We start from the raw sequence: 18,029 nt of genomic DNA, 5'->3' as shown, positions 1-18,029 counted from the left end.
TTNTTNTTTCTTTTCTTTTTTTTTTTTTTTTTTTTTTCAATCAAAACCTTCTTCCGGCCAGCCCCATAACTCCGCTTGCTCCGCCTGCGACATCTCCTCGGGCACTGTGTTGCCCACAAAGTCACGCTCCCGCGCCTTGGACAGGAGCGTGATGCCGTCCAGCGTCTTACATCGCGACAGCTGCACGTAGAGGCTGTAAGGGTCGCATTGGCTGGGCACCGCTTCCCCGTTCACCGTTGTCGTCCGCGTCCCGCGCAGCTCCAGCGCCGCCCGGTCCAATATCCTGCTTTGCATTTTGTAATCCGTACAGGCAAACGCTGCTACGCACGGCAAACCCCGGCGGACGACGTCGCCCCGTTTCCACGGCCGCTTTTTCTGGCTTTTTATTTTTGTGCTGATAGGCGTCAGGAGGACGGTGCCGGCCGGCATGCCCACGAAGTGAAGGTCCCTCGTCGTTTCGGACGCCAGCATGATGCCCGCCGGCGGACCGAAGTGGAGGATGGTATCGGCACTGACGCGGTGGCCCGGGTGCGCTTTGTCGAGGATGACGTCTAGGGCTGTATAGGCAGCGCCGTTAACCACCTTCAGGCCCTGGTGGGTGTTTTGGTTAACTACGACGGGCATACCGGGAACAAATATAAAAACGGCGGGAATGGGGATGGCATTGTCGTCCCTCTGACCCAGCACCATCAGGGCCTCCTTTTTTGTCGGCTGGTCGCCTTTCCACCTGTGCTCGGAGACGAAGATCCGGAGGCGGGCGTGCCGCCGTCTCTGGAAGGACAGGACTGCCTCGACGTTTAGGTTCCAGCGGTTCCGGTTCAGCGGCGTCACTACCGTGATGCCCGACTCCTAGGGGATCCGCCTGCCCTCCGATAGCGCCTGCTGTTCGGGAGGTCCACGTCGGAGTTGTCTCGTATGCCTTGCCGGATCCGCGTCAGCAGCCGCCGCAGGGTCGGATCCCCGGCCGCCTAGACCTACTCTGTCAGGATACCACGGTAATGAACTCGCTCCAATTGGCGATTGGGATCTACGGCGACCTGTCCTTCTTCATGGCCACGTACCTCATGACCCACCAACGTAGGACCTTTCGGAAAATCACGTGGTACCGTGTTGCCCACCCGCCCTGGCGCCTTCGACAGCAGCATGATGCCGTCAAGTGACGGACACCGCGACAGCCGCACGTATAGGCGGTAGGGATCGCGCCGGATGGGGACCGCTCTCTTTTGATCCTTTTCCTGCCGAGATAAATAGCCATGTACCATGCTGCACGGCCCGCTACTGGTTCCTCCCGACCGAATGCATGGTGGCAGTGTTTCCCGTAAGGCTGTTTATCGTCACCATGGAGGTCACTGGGGACCCAGACCCCGCAGTCCCTTGTTCCATGGCTACCATAGCCTTTCTCATGGCTGTCCCATCCTGTCCTCCTGGACCACAGCGGTAAACCGCCTCGGCAAGCATGCGCAGTTGCATTGGGAAGCGCGAGTCGCCGTAGTTCTCGATAATGTCGCTCTTCTCCACCGCACAGCGCAAGTCCTGGAATTGCGACGCGTCCATGCCAAACTCCTCGCACTCGCGCTGCTTCCCGGCGTTCCACCACGGCGGAAGCAGGCCACGTCGCGAGCCAGCGAGCCGAAGAAAGCGCTTGAAACCGTTCAACCCGTTGGACGCCCCTCCATAAAGGCTGTCGACATCGGCCTCACCCTCCAGGTTGTAGTTATCCTCTACACGTAGGCGGTAGGAATCGATGAGGAAGCGGTATACGTCCTTCTCAGAGCGGTCGTGCAGCCAGGTGCCGTTGTCGAGGCGGGTAAAGGGCTCGATAATAGGCCGATCGAGGCCCTTCGAAGGCGAGAATATCGTGTTGGCCATCGGTACGTCGGGTCCACTAGGGGAGCCCGAGGCGGTGCCGCCGTCCCTGCCGCATACCTTCTTGTGGGCCGTCCAGTCGGCTTTCTGGCAGTCGCGAGAGCAGTAGAGCGTGACCGAGCACTTCGCGCAGTGCTTCAAAGTCACTTCGGGAGGCGTCTTTTGGCAACTGGTACAGTACTGGGCCATTTTTGGAGATGCATATGTGATATGTAGATGGAGACGGTTACTGGGCGATCGGTAGGCATCAAATTTTTTTTGCATCCCCTTTCACATCTCAAATAGGAGTAGCTGGCACCTGGTGCCAGCTGCCGGCGTCAAATGCTCTGTACCCATCAAAGCAGTGAACCTGCCCTCCCAAGTCCTTAAACCAAGCTAAAAACCCACAATCAATTTCAGGTTCGTTCGAACCAACCAAACAACATGTGCGCTCCTTCATGATCGGCTGTATGTTCGTTCCTCAAGGCTCCTTTGGGCGAACCGCTTGCGGTTTGCGTCTCCTGTAAGAGTCATTCTATGAAATCCACATTGACTGGTGGAATCCCACCCGTTACTGTGGGTACTCCTCAGGTCAGCCTTTGGCAGGGGAAAAGCGGGAGTCCCACCCTTCTCCGCGGCCCGTCTTTCAAGAGCCTTTCGTTCCTCAAGGCAAAGATTGGCTTATGGGTGCCTCAGGCACAAAATCCCCCACCCCGTATAATTTATTTGGACAGCTGGAACGAGGCGCTAAGTTTGTGTGGCGCCATCTCCGACGGCGTCTTGGCTGTGGCAAGGCTGGAAAGGCTGCTTGAGGCGCGTCTCTAGCTCCCGCCCGCCTAAATTCCTACTAATCGTGCTACAGACAATCATTGCCGACTCGGAACTGCTTTCATTGATACAAGACGCGCACCGGTTCCTCCGCTCCAACGGATCCATTATCAAGGACGCTCCGCTCCAAGCATACAAGTCGGCCCTATTATTCGCTCCTGTGGCCAGCTTAATACGCCAATTATTTCGGAGAGAAGAACCTAAATGGGTGACCATCCAGCCTACGCCACATGCCGATTGGAGCCCGCTGGTGCAAACGCTAACGGGCCATACTTATTCGATTACGGCCATCGCCTTTTCGCCGGACGGCCAGCCCGTGGCGTCGGCGTCGCACGATAGGACGGTCAAGCTGTGGCATGCCGGCACGGGCGAGCTAATACAGACAATATCGGCGAGCCGTCTCATTCGTACTATCGAGTTCGACATTGCAATGTCGTCCCTCCTTACCAATGCCGGTCGCATAAGCTTAAGCATTGCCGCTCCCGCCGCAGCTTTGCGTGGTAGTATATCTTCCGCCGCAATAGCCCCCGCTCGACAGCGGCAGGAGCGGCAGTCTTATGGCCTCGATTCCGACGGCTGCTGGATCGCAAAGGGCGAAGTGGGCCTGCTGAGGTTGCCGCACGAGTTCCAGCCGTCGTCATCGGCTGTTTCGGGATCTACGGTAGCGGTCGGCTGTAAATCAGGCCATGTCCTGTTATTCAAGTTTACTAACGCTGACTCTCCTTTGTAACTGGTTCAGTGGCATATTGAGTGTCTGACTTTGGTTTTGCCAGTGGCGTGAATCCTCCTGGGCATCGAAGCTCGATGCGGCGTCCGAGGCGGTTGCGGAGCGGAGATCAGCTGGGTTTGTCGCTGAGGAAACGCCTCCTTGCGGTTGTATCCCAAAAGCGTGTCGGGCACTGGAATGCCGACTTTGTGTTTGGATCCCGAGCTCGGAACAGTGTGCTTAGCCATTGGCTGTCTATCGCTGCGCTTGAGTGCGTCTGGCGATTTGGTGTCAGGGAAAATACGACTATGAAATACTTTTCCACGCCCGGTTCTGCTGCACCCAGGGAGAGATCGTACAGATCCCTGTCTTGCCTGCTTTCATGCAGCGACGGGCCCGGAGAATCTCGGTCTCGGCGAACATGGTCGACAACACTAGCGATGTGTTTTGGGATCGGGTCGCAAGGATGGCGCATGAAGACGTTGTTCGCGGCCAAATTCATGTCCCGATGTGGGTTCTCGACGAGACTCCGTCCAGGTGACCGCTCTGATCCGGAAAGTGTACCGGTAAGGTCCGAAGGCGCAACCGATTCGGCATCTCCATCTCCTGGGAACGGCTAGCCCCCAGCAGATGCCGACGTCGGCGGGACCGCATACCCATCGGCATACCGTCTGTTACCCATCTCGGCCACCGATCTTCTGAGCCCTCTCGTACGGTCGGCCGAGCGGAAAAGATAGCTATCCGGCCGGCAGCGTGCTTCTAGGACCGACTCTAGCCACTCAGAAACGAATGGGTGGGTTTGCGGTGGAGAGGTCTGACAAAATCTGGGAGGAACGAGGCGGATTGACCAGGAGCCTTGGGTTCCGGGTGGTATAAAGTCGTCTATACGTATTTCTCAATTAGCCACGAACTCTCCACGCGCAAAGGTGGCTAGCCATACCTTGTGCGCGTGCTCTGCCTTCTCGTCCTCAAGTCTACGCTGTCACATGCCTGTCTCTGTCAATCGTGCTCGCTTCGGGGGCCGCGGATCAGGTCTGGCTGTCGCGCCGAGTCGTCTCGATGGCGACAGAAACAAAAAGGCATGGCTTGCTTCCAGAGTCAACAACTACATTATGTTGGTGAGGGGCTGCGACATTGCGTTGCTCTTTCGGAGCAATGTGTTCCCGGCACTCGCAGGCCGCGAGAGGCAATTGCGAGTCGAGGTTGGCGCAACGTGCGGAATATGTCCGCGCGCCGCGCCGGATCCCGGGACCCCGCTTCGGCTGATATCTTACAGCGGGCTGCCGAAACTATTCTGGTACAACTGTCCAGCCGCAGCTGCCTCCACCTCCCTTACCCACAATTCCCAAGCGCGTTTGAAGAATGATGTGCCAAGCGTGATAATGTTATGCTTCTCCCGCTCAGACAGGTACCGGATCAGTCCGCCCTTGCCTGCTTTGTTTGGCTGTCCATCAGTACCACCCAGCGCCGCTACAATAAGGGCGTCTCTCTGGGTATCCGCGACGCTCCGAGTATAGATGGATCGGAAAACAGCTGCCACAATGTCGGGTCCAATAACTGCCATGCCATGACCACGCATGAGAACCACATTGTTCGTAGGAGTAGTGGTGTTTTCGGAGCCGTTATTGGAGAAAAGAGATGCGAGGGCCGCACCAAAGCGAGCATTGCGAACGACTAGGGTGTGACTGTCTGAAGGAAGGAAATAGTCGGCGATCTCGAATACCGGAGCATTTTCGCCTGCTGGTAGTTAGATAAGGGCAGCAGCACGTTGGTTACAGGGAGTCAAACCTAAGACAGAACCCGTCTGGTCCACAGGTAGCAGTGGCACTTCTGTAATGCCAAACGGAATCACGGCTAGAGTGTGGCTGTGGATCACGCTGTTGACCGTAGGATATCGTTTCAATACCTCGCTGTGAATGAAGCGTTCGATATAGCCAGCGGGAGGGCTAGGATCAACAGCTGAAGCATCTTCGACACGATACTCGACGATGTCGCTGGGTGAGGAGACTAGTGCGGGTGCTAGATCCCTGGACAGGAAGAAGTTGGAAACGTTGTTCGGGTTCCGGACAGAGATATGGCCATATGCGTCGAGGATTCCATGGTAATGAAGGACATGATTTGCAGTGATCAAGGAGCTGAGAAGTTGAGTCAAGTTCGCAAGGGCCATCAGTGCAGGGTCTTCTGAAAGTATTTGATGCAGGCAAAGATGGACATGGAGAACTGCTTAACTGTTTCCCTAGCAGGCGCCTTCCCCGGTTATATGTGCAGCTAATCTATGGCTTGTTGAGACGTGGGAAAGAAAATGTTGGGGTTTGGATGAGCAGCGGCTTCTGTGGATGGCGCTTAAGAAATGTAGAGTCGTCTTCCCAAATCGGGCAGGATCGCTTTTGCGAGAGGCGGGGTGGTGCAGTTTCGAGGCAGACTTGGTTGATATGGCAGCATATGGCTGCGGGCGAAGACGTTAGTGTTGTACTGTTTAGTGTCCAACCACCAAATTTATTTTACCGCGCTTCCTTGACCGTGGCTGATAGATCCAGAGATTTATTGCATACAGCATCACTGCGCTGAATCAGCGACATAGGGAACTGTGTGACCCCGCCAACGCGACGACGCTGATGCTAGCAAGCGATTCGGCGCGGCAGCGAAGACGCCGCTTTTCCTCCCGACCGCAACATTTATCCTCAGCCCTATTAAGCTCTCACATCCGCTTCCAGGCTGCACTTTGTTAGCCCTGGTGTACCTATGTATTTTGAAGTCAAGTTTGTTCCCCACGCTACATCTGTACTGCACTTTGAGCTTTCCCCCCTTGTCCGGATCAAGGTCTTGAACGAGATGCATATTTCAGCTTGGTATTTTGTAAGGAGAATCAAGCTTGCGGTCTGGCAGTGGCCTAGAACCACCACCGATAGAAGGAGGTAGGGGTTGCCGAGCGGGGTAAACGCCACTATCACTCCGAGGAAGTGACTAATGTGAGGGGGGATGCAGCAGAAGCAAGCCACAGAAACATTAGGAAGCAGATTAATGCAAATTAAATCAGCCCGTTACCGTTTTTGTTTAGCAGCTGATGTTCGGGCCTCTTGAAAAGCAATGTCCGTGGAGGATAGCGGGTGTCATCCTTATTTCATCCAGCTCCTTCCGGTCAGGGACTGCGCCTTGCCAGGTAGGCGAGGGTGATCTGCGTGCATGAATGTTGGGCACTTCGGGTTTTCCCAACAGCATTTGCTTTGTAGCACGGACAACCCCTAGGGTTAAATCTGAAATACCTACATCGATCGCGAAGCCAACAACTCCTTTATAACGTTCATTCTCTCTCCGGGTACTCCCGCGGGGGTCGCTGTTAGTACTGGCCATCGTGGCGAGTGGTTGGTGGTGGGTTGTGGTCCTTGGGGTTAAAATGCGAGATGCGAATTTGATGTAGGGGAATGGTGATTGGCTGGTGGAGCAGTTGGGCAGATGATATCGCTTGGGCGTCAGGGCCGACGCAGAGCTCTGCAGGGTGGTGAGGGGGATGCCGAGCATCCGAGGCGGACCATTCTACGCTTCATGGCCTATGGTGGACGGCGAGTCACGAATGGAATGCACCGTACAAATCTCAGTAAGGCCTGGTCTGGCATTGTAATTCATTATCTGGCTATTCGAACAGTGGGCGGCGACTGCATGACTAGCTCAACTGCAGAGAACGCTGACGCCAGACGCTGTACGTTAGGCGGCGCATTGAGCGAGAGCACACCGGCACTGAGTAGTGCAACGGCCTCGCAACCCGAGTTGCCGCCGCGAAGTAAGCTGTAGCTAGAGGTACGTACCCTCCCCGCTACCGTCGTGACGCGATGTGCTAGGTACATGTTGTAGCGTAACTCGGGGTCGCCATAGCTCGCGGTCTAGGCATTCGAAAGTGGGGAACCTTGATACTAATGCGGCGCCGGTGTCCGGGAGAATTCGAGGCGGAACTTAAATAGCCGCCATCTCCAGACCGTCGAGGGTCGGGGGAAGGGGAAGGAGCGGCATTGTGTACGGAACGGACTGTCGGCTGCAACGGTGCTGGGGCAGGAGGATAGGACATTCGACAGGCTCCCGGCAGAAATGGCTGGGGCATGGACGACGTGATGCAGAGGTTTCAATCGGAGGGCTGCATATCCGTCTTAGGAGGCGACAGCCGCAGGATCTTCTCCTTGAACCAGGTCCATTACTCTTCAGTCAAGTGCTTAGCGAGGCGGCGCAGGCCCCAGATGATGCAATAGATGCCGTGGATTTTAGCCGTGTTTCCGAAAATGCCGTCGATTAATGGGTGACGTGGCCTGTCGCCATGTTGTTGACCGTCGCAGCGAAGCACCACTGGTGGCCCACGATGTAGGTTCGGCGCGCGGGTTAATCACCTGGTCGACCGAGCAGTCTCCTCCCGCGGGGGCGGCGGGCGTGCCGATCTTGGTGCCGACCGGCGTGGATGAGACGAAGGCCGTGGGACGGAGGTGGCACTTTCGGGAAGGTTGGTTCTTTTTTCCCGTGGGGGACTGGCGCTTAGAAATGCGGACGCAAAGGATGGTGATGTATTGTCTCGAACGGGAATCCGAACGCTAGTATGGCGCGGGCGAGGGGCGCGCAAAGACAACAGAAGCTGTGAGCGGATGCCAAATCAGATTATTCTCCGCGGAGCGTGGGATCCGGTGGATATCGCCAAGACCGGCCGGCGTCATCGTCGTCGTGGATGCGGCAGCGAGCGCCTACCCGTCTTGGCCTAAAAGCCTGGTCCAGGTCAAGCTTTACGGCCAAGATGTTGGGGTTCGCCCTGCATCCCCGGCTTGGCTGGAGACAGACAGCAAGACATCATTGGAGGGGGGACTGAGATATCGATCATTGGGCGCATTGGGGCCCCTCGCGGCAGGCGTTATCCATAGTATTTATACCTATAATCCAAACACCAGTCTACAATGGTGACATGAGTAGCCCTGAACTGTATGGTAGCTTGCTCGCTGCGATGACTTTTGTACATACCTGCAAAAATAAAACCGGGTAAGCTGTACGGCGCCACGACCATGCGCGTGCTCCAGAACGTTAAAGATCCAAATCTTGGGCACGTATCACCGCGGCTTCCCGTGTCCGCCCTGCCCCTCTCTGACCGATTTATCCCTAGTCCTCGTCAACGGGCCTCGAAGGGGACCGAACACAGACTGCTCCTCCCACCGGAAAAAAACTGAGCTCAACTTCACGAGTCTTTTGCCATAGTGGCGCCAGTTTTGGTCTCAGTCGGAGCCGCCGGCGCCGGCTTGTTGTCGTCGGGATGATCAGCACCGTCTACACCGTCTTCGTAGGCCCGAAGCCATTGCTCGAGTCGGACAGGGGGGCCTGGCATCATCGGATTGTCCAAGTGGTTTCTAACAAGGCGCACCTGCTGCTCGCGGGTCTTCTTGTCGACGGTCAAACATCAAAGTCTACAGCGTCCTAGGTGGCCGCAGGACGGGCTCTGTACCTGGTGGCACGACGACGCCTCGTCCTGTTGCATCGCCGAAATCTTACAGGACCCTACCGCAAGTAATCTCGGAGCCGTTTCATCCACAAAAAGGTGCGAAAAGCAAGGAGGTAGCAGGCGCCCGAAAAGGAAAGATAAAGCTTGCAGCTGCCAATCCAAGGATGCAGAACCATACACTTTTCCTTTCGGGGTGGTGCTATTAATTTCCACCTGGCGAGCACTCTTTGCAATGGGGTGCAGACAGCAGACAACATTGTTTGTATCTGAAACCTGAGAGCGGCGGCTCAAGGTATCACTTTTGACTTTCTGGCAAGCATAAACTGCCCAGCTCCATTACCACGGAATGAAGCGCGGTACTCCGGGCCCCAGACTCATAGCGCGTTGGTCGTTTCCCACTATATCCATATGCATGACGATGCGAACCTGTTCAAGTCGGACGGGCAGCTGGCGGGTGGCTTGCAGTCCGACGCGCATCGGTTTCCCGAACTCGATACTGGGTGTGGGTTCTTGGTCGACTACGTGCCGACTCTATGAAGAAGTTTGTACCTGCTCGGCCGGAACATAAACCGCCGCTGATTCCGATGCCGCACAATCGTTCTATCCAGGAGGGCTGTCGCACCCCCTCCAGCGATTACTATGACCAGATCCAGCCGAGCAGCTATTCCCAGACCAAAGACGACAGGAGCACATTCTCTATAGGCCCTTCGAGACGGGGGACCGAAGGTTTCGTGCAACAAACGCTCACCCCACATTCAGTCAGAAACACTTCCCTGGACAGCACCGGAAATAGCTTCCGCAGGGCGTCGACGCTCGAGGGCGACCAGGCCACAGTTGGGAGCAACGGGGCCAAGGACTAGGCGAACATCTACAAGCAAAGCTCGCTAAAGGAGCGAAGCCGCCTGGTGCAGCGCCAGAACGCTATCAGGGAGCTCATCGATACCGAAGTCTCCTTCGTCCGGGACATGAATGTCATTGAAGAGATCTATAAGGGAACCGCGGAGGCCTGCCCCAAGCTGGATTCCAAGACGATCAAGCTCATCTTCAGAAACACAGACGAGATCATCGAGTTCCACACCTCATTCCTGGCCGAGCTTAAAGAGGCTGTCTCGGCCGTTTACTGTCCGAAGAGCCGGCGCCCTCCGCTGATCAGGGAAAGCAGAAAGGACTCCACCATGTCGGAATCCATGATGGTCCAGTCGGGCATCTCCAGCTTGGCCAAGGAGGTTGCGGTCGAGCCAGACGATGCAAAGGATCGGCAGGCATCGATCGGTCCTACTTTCGCGAAGAACATCGAGCGCATGCGTGCTGTCCACGAGACCTTCCTTCGCACAAGCGATCCCGCCTCGAAATGGCTGATCCAGATACAGGGGGACGACGCGGTTCAAGTCTGGCTGAGCGAGTGTAACGAGGCGGCGAAGGACTTCACTGCCGCATGGAATCTCGACTCCCTACTGATCAAGCCTATGCAACGCATCACCAAGTATCCCAACCTGATCATCCAGCTCCTTCAATACACCCCGGAGGACCACCCTGATCGTGAGGCTCTGATGTTTGCACGGAGCGCTTTGGAGAATGCAATCCTGGACATCAACAAGACCAAAAAGAACTTCGAACTCGTGGGGCAGATTGTCGGCCGCAAGCGCAAGGGCTTGGACGTGCGGGCAGGCTTCGCGAGGGCGTTTGGGAAACGCGTCGACAAGCTGCAAGTGTTGACAGTCCGCATTCAAGAGGACCCCGAATACAAGGCGTTGCAGGAAAAGTTTGGCGACGACTACCTCCGCCTTCAGGCCATGCTCAGGAATGTCGAGTTCTACACTAGGCAGGTGTCGGAATACGTCCACCAGTTCCTTCAGCTGCTTTCGGCAATGAACCTCATGATGCGCCTTCAGCCGTCTCCGTACCCGGAAATCGAAAGCAAATGGGCCCGGTTCTACATATCTATAAACGTGGAAAACGTAGCTCTGGATCAACACCTTGCCCAGGTGAGGAAGCATGTGATCGAACCGTTTGCACTCGTCATCAGATGCTACGACCGCCCGTCCCTGGCGATGAAGAAGCGGGCGAAGCGCCGCGTCGATTACGAGAGGGTGGAGCAGCTGAAGAAAGCGGGCAAGAAGGTGGACAAGCAGCTCGGCGAAGTAGCTGAACAGTACGAGGCTCTCAACGAAATGCTGAAGAAAGAGCTGCCCAAGCTGCCTGTGTATACGGAAAAGATCGGGAACATCTGCCTCGGCAACCTTGTCTGCATCCAGCTCAAATGGTTCTCGACCTGGAAGGAAAAGGTCAAGGTGGTTCTCGAGGATGCCCACGTCCCCGAGCTGGCCGAGGTCCTTGTTTCTTTCCAGAGGAAGTTCCGGGACATGGAAGAGCAGGTCAGGGGCACCGGGATCCTCAACCCCAGCCTCAAGCTGAGGACGCCCTAGTTGACCCCGGACGATGCAATGTCTTAGACTAGATCCCGGCCTCCAGAGCTCTCGCCTCGTGGCAGGAGTCTTTCTTTACGAGCGAGACGGTGCCGAATCTACTTGCGCGGATTAAAAGCATCCGCGCTGAAACGGCCCTCCGGGGTTCAGCGCGGATGCTTTTAATCCGCGCAAGTACCCACAGTATGGTATACGGAAGCAGACTCACGTCTGGCCTACAACCTTGCACAGACTCCGTCAGGCTTGCACCGCAACGCCGCTTAGAGGGCGAGGACAAAGGTGACCTGTCACCGCCACCGCTGTTGTCATTCCCACGACTTGATTCTCGACTCCGCTTCTTGCTGTCGCCATCCAAGCTCTTCGACAGGGGCTGGCGCAGCTTCGGTTGCTGCTCCTCCCGTCGATAGGGCTGGAATTCGCGGTACCAACGTTCCTGGTCTACGTACAGAGGAGGCTCCTCAAGGGTGTGGAATGTGTCGTAGGCAGCTGCGAGGAACTCACTGCCTGTGATCTCGGGTCCCAGGGCCTCGCCTAGCCGCTCTTTCAAGCCGTAGAGGGGCCAGACAGGCACTCTGGTGTAAGATACACGCATAGATGAGATACCCTCGGGGCCCCGATGGAGCCGCCGGCTCGGTTGCGCGAACCCCTCGAGAGAGTCTGCCCCAATCGAAGCTGCGCTGGCTTTTGGTACGGCCGCCGCTGGCGCCGAATTCGCTGCAGCCCGACTCCTGCGAAAACGATGTCCTCTCCCGGATTACGTAGGACTTGGTGCCGAAGTGGAGGTTGAGGCTTACCGTGGTTTTGGCTTTGTAAGGCATGCCCGTGAAGAAACCGGATATGAAATGCTTTAAGGGGCGGACCTTCTCGGCGGGGACGGGTGCTCAACTCGGCGCACAGCTTTTTCGCAGCAGCTAACGGGGGCATGCTGGCGTGATCGGGCTCCGGGGCTGGGGAGATCATGGGCGACTGCTGCTCGAGCCGCACGTTGAGCGACTTGATATGCAGGTTGGTCCAGTAAATGGGCAAGACATAAAGCCTGTGGCGAGAGTACGAATGCATAATATCGTTAGAAAAAGCCCGGCTCGCGGCAGGTGCGCGACAGCGTGGGACGCAGGGACGGCGACTGTGACTCTGCCATGGTCACAATATCACCGCTGGGCGGCGGCTTGGGATTCCTGACGTTGACATCCCCAGGCTTTGTTCCCGTGGGGAGGCGGCGGTTCCCGACGGCCCCTAAGGAGCGTCGCACACTTGGTCTCCGGCCCTGCGAAACAGTGTTCTGGCCGCCATGTGCCGCGAAGAATGTTCTTTAACACGGAGCCAGAGGAGGGGAAGAAGGCCCTCCAGATAGAAACAGTGCGTTTCCTGATTGTCATGGTTGTCACATGATCTGTCGGTGCTTCGACCTAGCGTACATTGCGCTTGATCTGATCCTGCCCAGACGCTGCCGGATTTCCGGTGACAGTTTGTCTGCCGGCATCCATCATGCCGAAAAAGGAGGCGCCGAGCACCCTTGCAGTGCCATGCGTTGTACCGGCACGACGGAAGGACAGGGGGGACGGCCGTTTCGTGTATATAAGGACGTCTACTTCCCGGAGGCAAAATGGTCAACTGGACTGCAATCAAGCATCAATTCCTCTCATACACAGTAATCATCCCAATCCGACACCTCCTGCTCATCGAGAGCTTCCTGCTTATCGAGAGCTTCATCGCAGTGCTGGTCTGCTAACTCGTTTTCGTCCCTCGGCACCCAAACATAGCTGATATCGCCCTCAGCCCTCAATCTGCCGTCGAGACGGTCGGCCTTTTCCCCAGTTGGATCACCATCCGCCGCGGCCAGATTCTCTGCGCCATCTTCCCAGACCACCACCGTCGACTACTTCATCCGCAAAGGCAACATTCACGTCCCTTCCCTTTTCCGAGCACGCAAGGGCGGCCTCTACTGGTTCTGGTCCGGTGTCATTGGGTCGCGTCTTCGCCTGGGCTAGTGGCGTCGCGATGGGCCTGCCGGGCCTCGTGGGCCAGTACCAGCCGCAAGTCATTAGCCAGGCCGCCAAGTCCATGTACATGATGGGCTGGCAGCTGACCTTTGTGTCGTCGGCCGCTGTGTACCTGGTCTACTAGCAGTTCTTCTTCAAGCCCAGCGTAATCCCTCTGGGCTACGACGGCATTGTTCCCAACACGCGGGAGTTCTTGGCCAAGGAGGGTCGCGAGGGCTTTCTGGATAGGGAGCGAGAGATGGCTAGTGTTGCCGGGTCGGACGAGCTCATCTCGCCGCGCACTCTCGCGGCGACTGACGAAAAGCAAGTTGGAAATGTGGAAAAGGCATTGAGGGTGTAAGAGATAATATCAAACAGCGTTGATGTTTCTAAAGGAGCGTTCGATAAATGGCCAAGCTGGATGCAGCAGCTTGAGCGCTGCATGTATGTCAGCATTTGGTAACGTCAGCACAGCCGTTCAGTGCTGACCCCGCCTGGTCACAGCGCTGTTTGCCGCTGGGACAAATTAGGCCTGCGTGCTTGGAAGGAAGCACGATTTCCCAAAGAAAACAAGCACTTGAGCCTCACTGCAACGTCCAACTACCACGACTGCCCGGCGCTTCGCAATGTCGCATCCTGCCGCCGGTCCACCCTAGTCGTCCGTCCAATCATGCAGCGGGCGGCAGCTGAGAGAAGCGCGCGATGGCTGCTGTTCAGCGACCTCCACTTCAAGCACAAGGACCTGGACCGCGTACGGCTCACGGCGCAATGGATCGTGGCGCAGGCCGAGCAGCACCACGTGCGGCGGGTCATCGTCTGCGGCGACTTGCTGACGAGCCGGACGATGCAGCCGACGCACGTGCTGTCGGCGTGCTACCGCTTCATCAGTGACCTCAGCGACGTCGTGCCGCACATCAACATCGTGCTCGGCAACCACGACCTGGCCTACCGGCGTGACTACCGCACAACCGCCCTCGACGCGCTCGGCATGCGGCGGCTGTCTCCGTTTGTGTCTCTGCACAGCGGGATCGAGCGTGACGTTTGGGATGGCCATCGCGTGCTGCTTCTGCCCTTCCGCGAGGAGCAAGAAGAGCTTACGGCCGCTGTGGACGCGCTGGATCCGGCCGAGGCGATGGAGACGCTGGCCTTTGCCCATCTGGCTATTAACAAAGCTATCACCCAACGACATATTGTGCCAAGCCCTAGCAGGAAAACGCCCCGTCCTCCTAGTACCATCAGGTACCGAGGCCTAACCGGCCCGGGTCGCTTCGCTTCGCTCGCGCGGACTTTTACGGGGCATTTCCACAGTCATCAAGTTTTGCGCCAAGAGCCGCCGGAGGGCAGTGCTGCCCACACGGATCCCCTGCAAGGCAGCGTGATGTACCTCGGCTCACCACTGCAGCTGACCTGGGCCGACTTGCGCGACGAGCAGCGGGGAGTTGTTCTGTGCGACCCCAGCACGCTCGCGTGCGAGATGCTCGTCAACCCACACGCCATAGGCTACACTACCATCGACGTCAATGATGTACTCGATGGAACTGTCGACGTGGCAGCTATAGCGGAAAAGCACGTCATGCTCCTCGGCGAGCTGACCCGTTTCAAGTATGCAACGGCCCGCGACCAGCTGCTGTCCCTCGGCGTGCGGAGTGTGCGGAACTGGAGCCCCATGGGCCCTGTCATCCAGGCCGGCCATCGAGCTTCTGGAGCCTTCGGCGCATCCGTACCTTCGAGCGATGCTGCCGTCCAAGAACTGGAACAGCCAGCCGAGGACTCGGTGGAACGGGACACAAAGAGTGACATCTCGGTCCCACTAGAGACGGAGATAGGGCCAACACCACATCGGCTTGATCTTGGGGCCGAGGCGCAGAATTATGTTAAAACCCTATCGTTGGATTCATCCCTTGAGCCAAGGCGAAAGGAGCTGATCCAAGCTGGGCAGCGCGTCATCCAAGCCTCCAGTACATTCACAAATGAGGACAGCGAGGCAGAAATCCACTATCACGATTTTTTCGGCGAGAATCCAGGTCCTGTGACTTCACAAGGCTCGGCTACGCTAGCAAGAGCATCGAGCGATGTCTTTGTTGCAGAGCCCCAATCTCTAACTATCAAGAACTTTCTCGGTGTGCAAGGCGTCCTTACCATTGACTTCAAGAGAGGTTTGCCGCGCGGACTAGTCTTTCTGGTGGGCGACAATGGTTCTGGCAAAAGCACCATCGTCGAGGCCATGGTATGGTGTCAGTTTGGGCGGTGCATCCGCAGTGGCTTGGCGGCCAACGATGTCATCAACGATACGGCGGGCAAGGATTGTTCCGTCAGTTTAGCATTTTCCAACGGCTACACCATAACAAGGCACCGCAAGGACAAAACGTACAAAAACCGCATCATTGTGTCGTTAAACGGCGAGCCGCAAACCCAGATGGAGCACCCTGATGCGCGCACAACGCAAGCAGCCATAGACGAGCTGCTCGGCATCGACTACGAGACGTACGTTCGGTCAGTTGTGTTGGGCCACGAAAGTGCAGCAAGTTTCTTGAACTCGACGTTAACACAGCGACGAAACCTCATTGAACAGTCTTTGGGACTGTCCACGCTGACCCGGTGTGGGCAAATGTCGAGGCTTATCCTTAAGGACCTTGACTTGGAAGTGACCGAAATCCAGAAAAGGATTGCTGGTGTCGAGAGAGTGATGGAGTCCAACGAGAGGGAACAGAGGGACTTAAAAAAATCACAAAAGCGGCTCACCCTGGAGGCAGAAAGGGTGGCCGTGACCCTGGATGCCGCGGCGCAGCAACACAGTTCAGCACAACAGGAAACTGTCGAGCAGGGTCCAACACCAGCCCAAAACCTTGCGGAAGTGGACAAGCGGATTGCTTTCATCAGGCAGAATATGAAGCCGCTGCTAGAACAGAACGACTCAGCCGAGATTTGCATCGCCTTCCACGCCGAGATTTCGAGCTCTCAACGACGCCTTTGGTTAGAACAAGGACGCTTGGAACGGCTCCGGATCGAATACAATCGCCTGATCAACCAAGAAGCAGCCAGACCAACAACGTGGTGGGATCGAGCGCAACAGCGATGTTTGCGGGAGCTCGAACTTGTATCTACGGCGCAGCCCGTCGGCTTGCCGAAAATCATATGCTTAGCAACAATCCTCGCAATCCGCACTCAGTTGTCCGCTTTAAAAGTCTGGGCTCGCATGGCCAGGTTTTTCAAAATGGATAAAGACAAAAATCTTAAAGACCTCGAGGCGGCGATAGTGACTGTCGGCTTGGACATGAAGAATATTACACGACTTGTTTCTCAGCTTCAGTTTGACACCGAGGCGGCTGCCGCAATTGCGAGAGTGGCGGCAAATCGTGGCATGGACAGCAAAGAGGCGGAGAGGGTAGTATCGGCTATGCCGCTGGAAACTGCCAAAACAATAAAAGAGCAACTCGGTCATGCCGTCAGGGAGCATTGGACTCTGCAGCAAGAGCGAAATTCCCACCTTGATGAGGCCAGGCTGTTGGCACGAAGAGTGGAAAGGGCGCGAATCTCGGGAGAAAAGCAGGCCGGGGAGCAGGAGAATTTGCAGCATAAGCTGGCCGCGAAAAGGGGGGAAGCGGCAATATACGAGAGACTCGCCGAGGGGAAGAGAGCGAGCCTCACCTCGCTCCGGTGTGAGCATGAAGACCTTGGCGCCGACCTTGTGCGCCTGGCGGCCACCCGCGAGCTCTTTGCCTTCTGGGCCTCGGCATTCGCGAAGCGCACGCGCCGAATCTCGACAGCCGAGTCGACAAAAGCCATCGCCACCTTCCGCGAGTACGTGCTCAACCAGTCGCTCGCCGAGCTGAACACGCTTCTGCCGCAGGTCCTGACGGTTCTTTATGACGACACACGTCACGCGAGGGCCATGACGACGGGAATCCTGCGCGCGCTGTTCGAGAGCGACGACGGCGGTGGACCCCTGGACACAGTGGACACAGCAACACCCGTGCTCGACAACACCCTCGCCGTCCACCCGTCCCTCGCGTACGGAAAGCGGTCCAGCGGCGAGCGTAAGCGCATGGACCTCGCCGTGTTTTTTGCGCTGCTCCAGGTGCGCCATGCGCGCAGCTCCCACCGCGCCCATTACGTGCTGGTCGACGAGGTGTTCGACAGCCTCGACGAGGCAGGCCAGGCCGCCGTCGTGCGCTGGTGCGCCTTTGCCGCCCGCCGGGTTGCCGGCTGGATCGTGGTTATTACACACTCGCGTGTCCTTATCGACCAAGCCAACCGCTATCACAAAGAGGCGGATGATGGCTACGACCTGGGCTCGGTTGTCACAATCCGTGCGCACATGAAGGAAAATGGCATGGAACTGTGCTTTAATAAAGATTAATAACTATGGTCACCATCTCTCCTTGCTTCACATCCACCTCGGGCACCGTCACGTTCTTTCCGCTTCGTGCGACCTTGCAGCAGCCTGATAAGCACTTTTAAGCTTGCCCTCTGCTATTTTCTTACAAAGGCCAGCCCGCAACCCAGTACGCGTTGCCCAAGTTTTTACACCAGTCGCTGCCGTATCCACACTTAAAGTCCTCGGGCAGGCGCGCCGGCTTTAAGCTTTCCGCACCTGGGATTCATGGTGTCAGATATAAGGGTGTTTTCCAGAAGGTTCCAGAGGCAACCGGATGTGGTCCGTGCATGTGTGCACATATCACCTATCATATGCATATATGACCACGAAGATCACAGTCTTCTTCAGAGAGAAGACAAGACGAGGGAATGATGAATGAAAAAAAAGGACTAGAGACAGTGTTCTC

At 56.7% G+C, this 18,029-nt stretch overlaps 11 protein-coding genes across 11 annotated transcripts; 7 read left to right on the top strand and 4 right to left on the bottom strand.

The window, feature by feature from the left end:
* Positions 1-36: 36 nt before the first annotated feature.
* Positions 37-690, bottom strand: GGTG_06836 (hypothetical protein; the record flags this gene model as incomplete). Its single annotated transcript, XM_009224658.1, has 1 exon — positions 37-690. The coding sequence occupies one exon, from the start codon at positions 688-690 to the stop codon at positions 37-39; it is 654 nt and encodes a 217-aa protein (XP_009222922.1).
* Positions 691-1,275: 585 nt separating this feature from the next.
* On the bottom strand, positions 1,276-2,055 carry GGTG_06835 (hypothetical protein; the record flags this gene model as incomplete). Its single annotated transcript, XM_009224657.1, has 1 exon — positions 1,276-2,055. The coding sequence occupies one exon, from the start codon at positions 2,053-2,055 to the stop codon at positions 1,276-1,278; it is 780 nt and encodes a 259-aa protein (XP_009222921.1).
* A 327-nt stretch (positions 2,056-2,382) lies between these two features.
* On the top strand, positions 2,383-3,974 carry GGTG_06834 (hypothetical protein; the record flags this gene model as incomplete). The annotated part of the gene is made up of 2 exons (XM_009224656.1): positions 2,383-2,631; positions 2,708-3,974. The coding sequence occupies 2 exons, from the start codon at positions 2,383-2,385 to the stop codon at positions 3,401-3,403; spliced, it is 945 nt and encodes a 314-aa protein (XP_009222920.1). The 3' UTR covers positions 3,404-3,974.
* A 466-nt stretch (positions 3,975-4,440) lies between these two features.
* Positions 4,441-5,964, bottom strand: GGTG_06833 (hypothetical protein). Its single transcript, XM_009224655.1, has 2 exons — positions 5,168-5,964; positions 4,441-5,116 (listed from the first exon to the last, which is right to left on the bottom strand). Exons 1-2 carry the CDS (start codon positions 5,544-5,546, stop codon positions 4,650-4,652), a joined length of 846 nt encoding a protein of 281 aa, XP_009222919.1. The 5' UTR covers positions 5,547-5,964; the 3' UTR covers positions 4,441-4,649.
* Positions 5,965-6,341: 377 nt separating this feature from the next.
* Positions 6,342-7,434, top strand: GGTG_06832 (hypothetical protein; the record flags this gene model as incomplete). Its single annotated transcript, XM_009224654.1, has 3 exons — positions 6,342-6,539; positions 7,086-7,157; positions 7,349-7,434. Exons 1-3 carry the CDS (start codon positions 6,467-6,469, stop codon positions 7,432-7,434), a joined length of 231 nt encoding a protein of 76 aa, XP_009222918.1. The 5' UTR covers positions 6,342-6,466.
* A 226-nt stretch (positions 7,435-7,660) lies between these two features.
* Positions 7,661-8,819, top strand: GGTG_06831 (hypothetical protein; the record flags this gene model as incomplete). The annotated part of the gene is made up of 3 exons (XM_009224653.1): positions 7,661-7,845; positions 8,014-8,155; positions 8,508-8,819. 3 exons carry the CDS (start codon positions 7,661-7,663, stop codon positions 8,817-8,819), a joined length of 639 nt encoding a protein of 212 aa, XP_009222917.1.
* Positions 8,820-9,373: 554 nt separating this feature from the next.
* GGTG_06830 (hypothetical protein) lies at positions 9,374-11,266 on the top strand (the record flags this gene model as incomplete). Its single annotated transcript, XM_009224652.1, has 2 exons — positions 9,374-9,673; positions 9,701-11,266. The coding sequence occupies 2 exons, from the start codon at positions 9,374-9,376 to the stop codon at positions 11,264-11,266; spliced, it is 1,866 nt and encodes a 621-aa protein (XP_009222916.1).
* Positions 11,267-11,679: 413 nt separating this feature from the next.
* On the bottom strand, positions 11,680-12,741 carry GGTG_06829 (hypothetical protein). Its single transcript, XM_009224651.1, has 2 exons — positions 12,419-12,741; positions 11,680-12,302 (listed from the first exon to the last, which is right to left on the bottom strand). The coding sequence occupies exons 1-2, from the start codon at positions 12,640-12,642 to the stop codon at positions 11,810-11,812; spliced, it is 717 nt and encodes a 238-aa protein (XP_009222915.1). The 5' UTR covers positions 12,643-12,741; the 3' UTR covers positions 11,680-11,809.
* A 128-nt stretch (positions 12,742-12,869) lies between these two features.
* Positions 12,870-13,254, top strand: GGTG_06828 (hypothetical protein; the record flags this gene model as incomplete). The annotated part of the gene is made up of 2 exons (XM_009224650.1): positions 12,870-12,986; positions 13,129-13,254. 2 exons carry the CDS (start codon positions 12,870-12,872, stop codon positions 13,252-13,254), a joined length of 243 nt encoding a protein of 80 aa, XP_009222914.1.
* A 10-nt stretch (positions 13,255-13,264) lies between these two features.
* GGTG_06827 (hypothetical protein) lies at positions 13,265-13,621 on the top strand (the record flags this gene model as incomplete). The annotated part of the gene is made up of 2 exons (XM_009224649.1): positions 13,265-13,374; positions 13,411-13,621. The coding sequence occupies 2 exons, from the start codon at positions 13,265-13,267 to the stop codon at positions 13,604-13,606; spliced, it is 306 nt and encodes a 101-aa protein (XP_009222913.1). The 3' UTR covers positions 13,607-13,621.
* A 183-nt stretch (positions 13,622-13,804) lies between these two features.
* On the top strand, positions 13,805-17,842 carry GGTG_06826 (hypothetical protein). Its single transcript, XM_009224648.1, has one exon. It carries the CDS (start codon positions 13,916-13,918, stop codon positions 17,603-17,605), a length of 3,690 nt encoding a protein of 1,229 aa, XP_009222912.1. The 5' UTR covers positions 13,805-13,915; the 3' UTR covers positions 17,606-17,842.
* The last annotated feature ends 187 nt before the right edge of the window (positions 17,843-18,029 follow it).

The sequence above is a fragment of the Gaeumannomyces tritici genome, assembly GCF_000145635.1.
Source record: "Gaeumannomyces tritici R3-111a-1 unplaced genomic scaffold supercont2.3, whole genome shotgun sequence".
Lineage (NCBI taxonomy): Eukaryota > Fungi > Ascomycota > Sordariomycetes > Magnaporthales > Magnaporthaceae > Gaeumannomyces > Gaeumannomyces tritici.
This window is presented reverse-complemented; position numbering and strand designations above follow the sequence as displayed.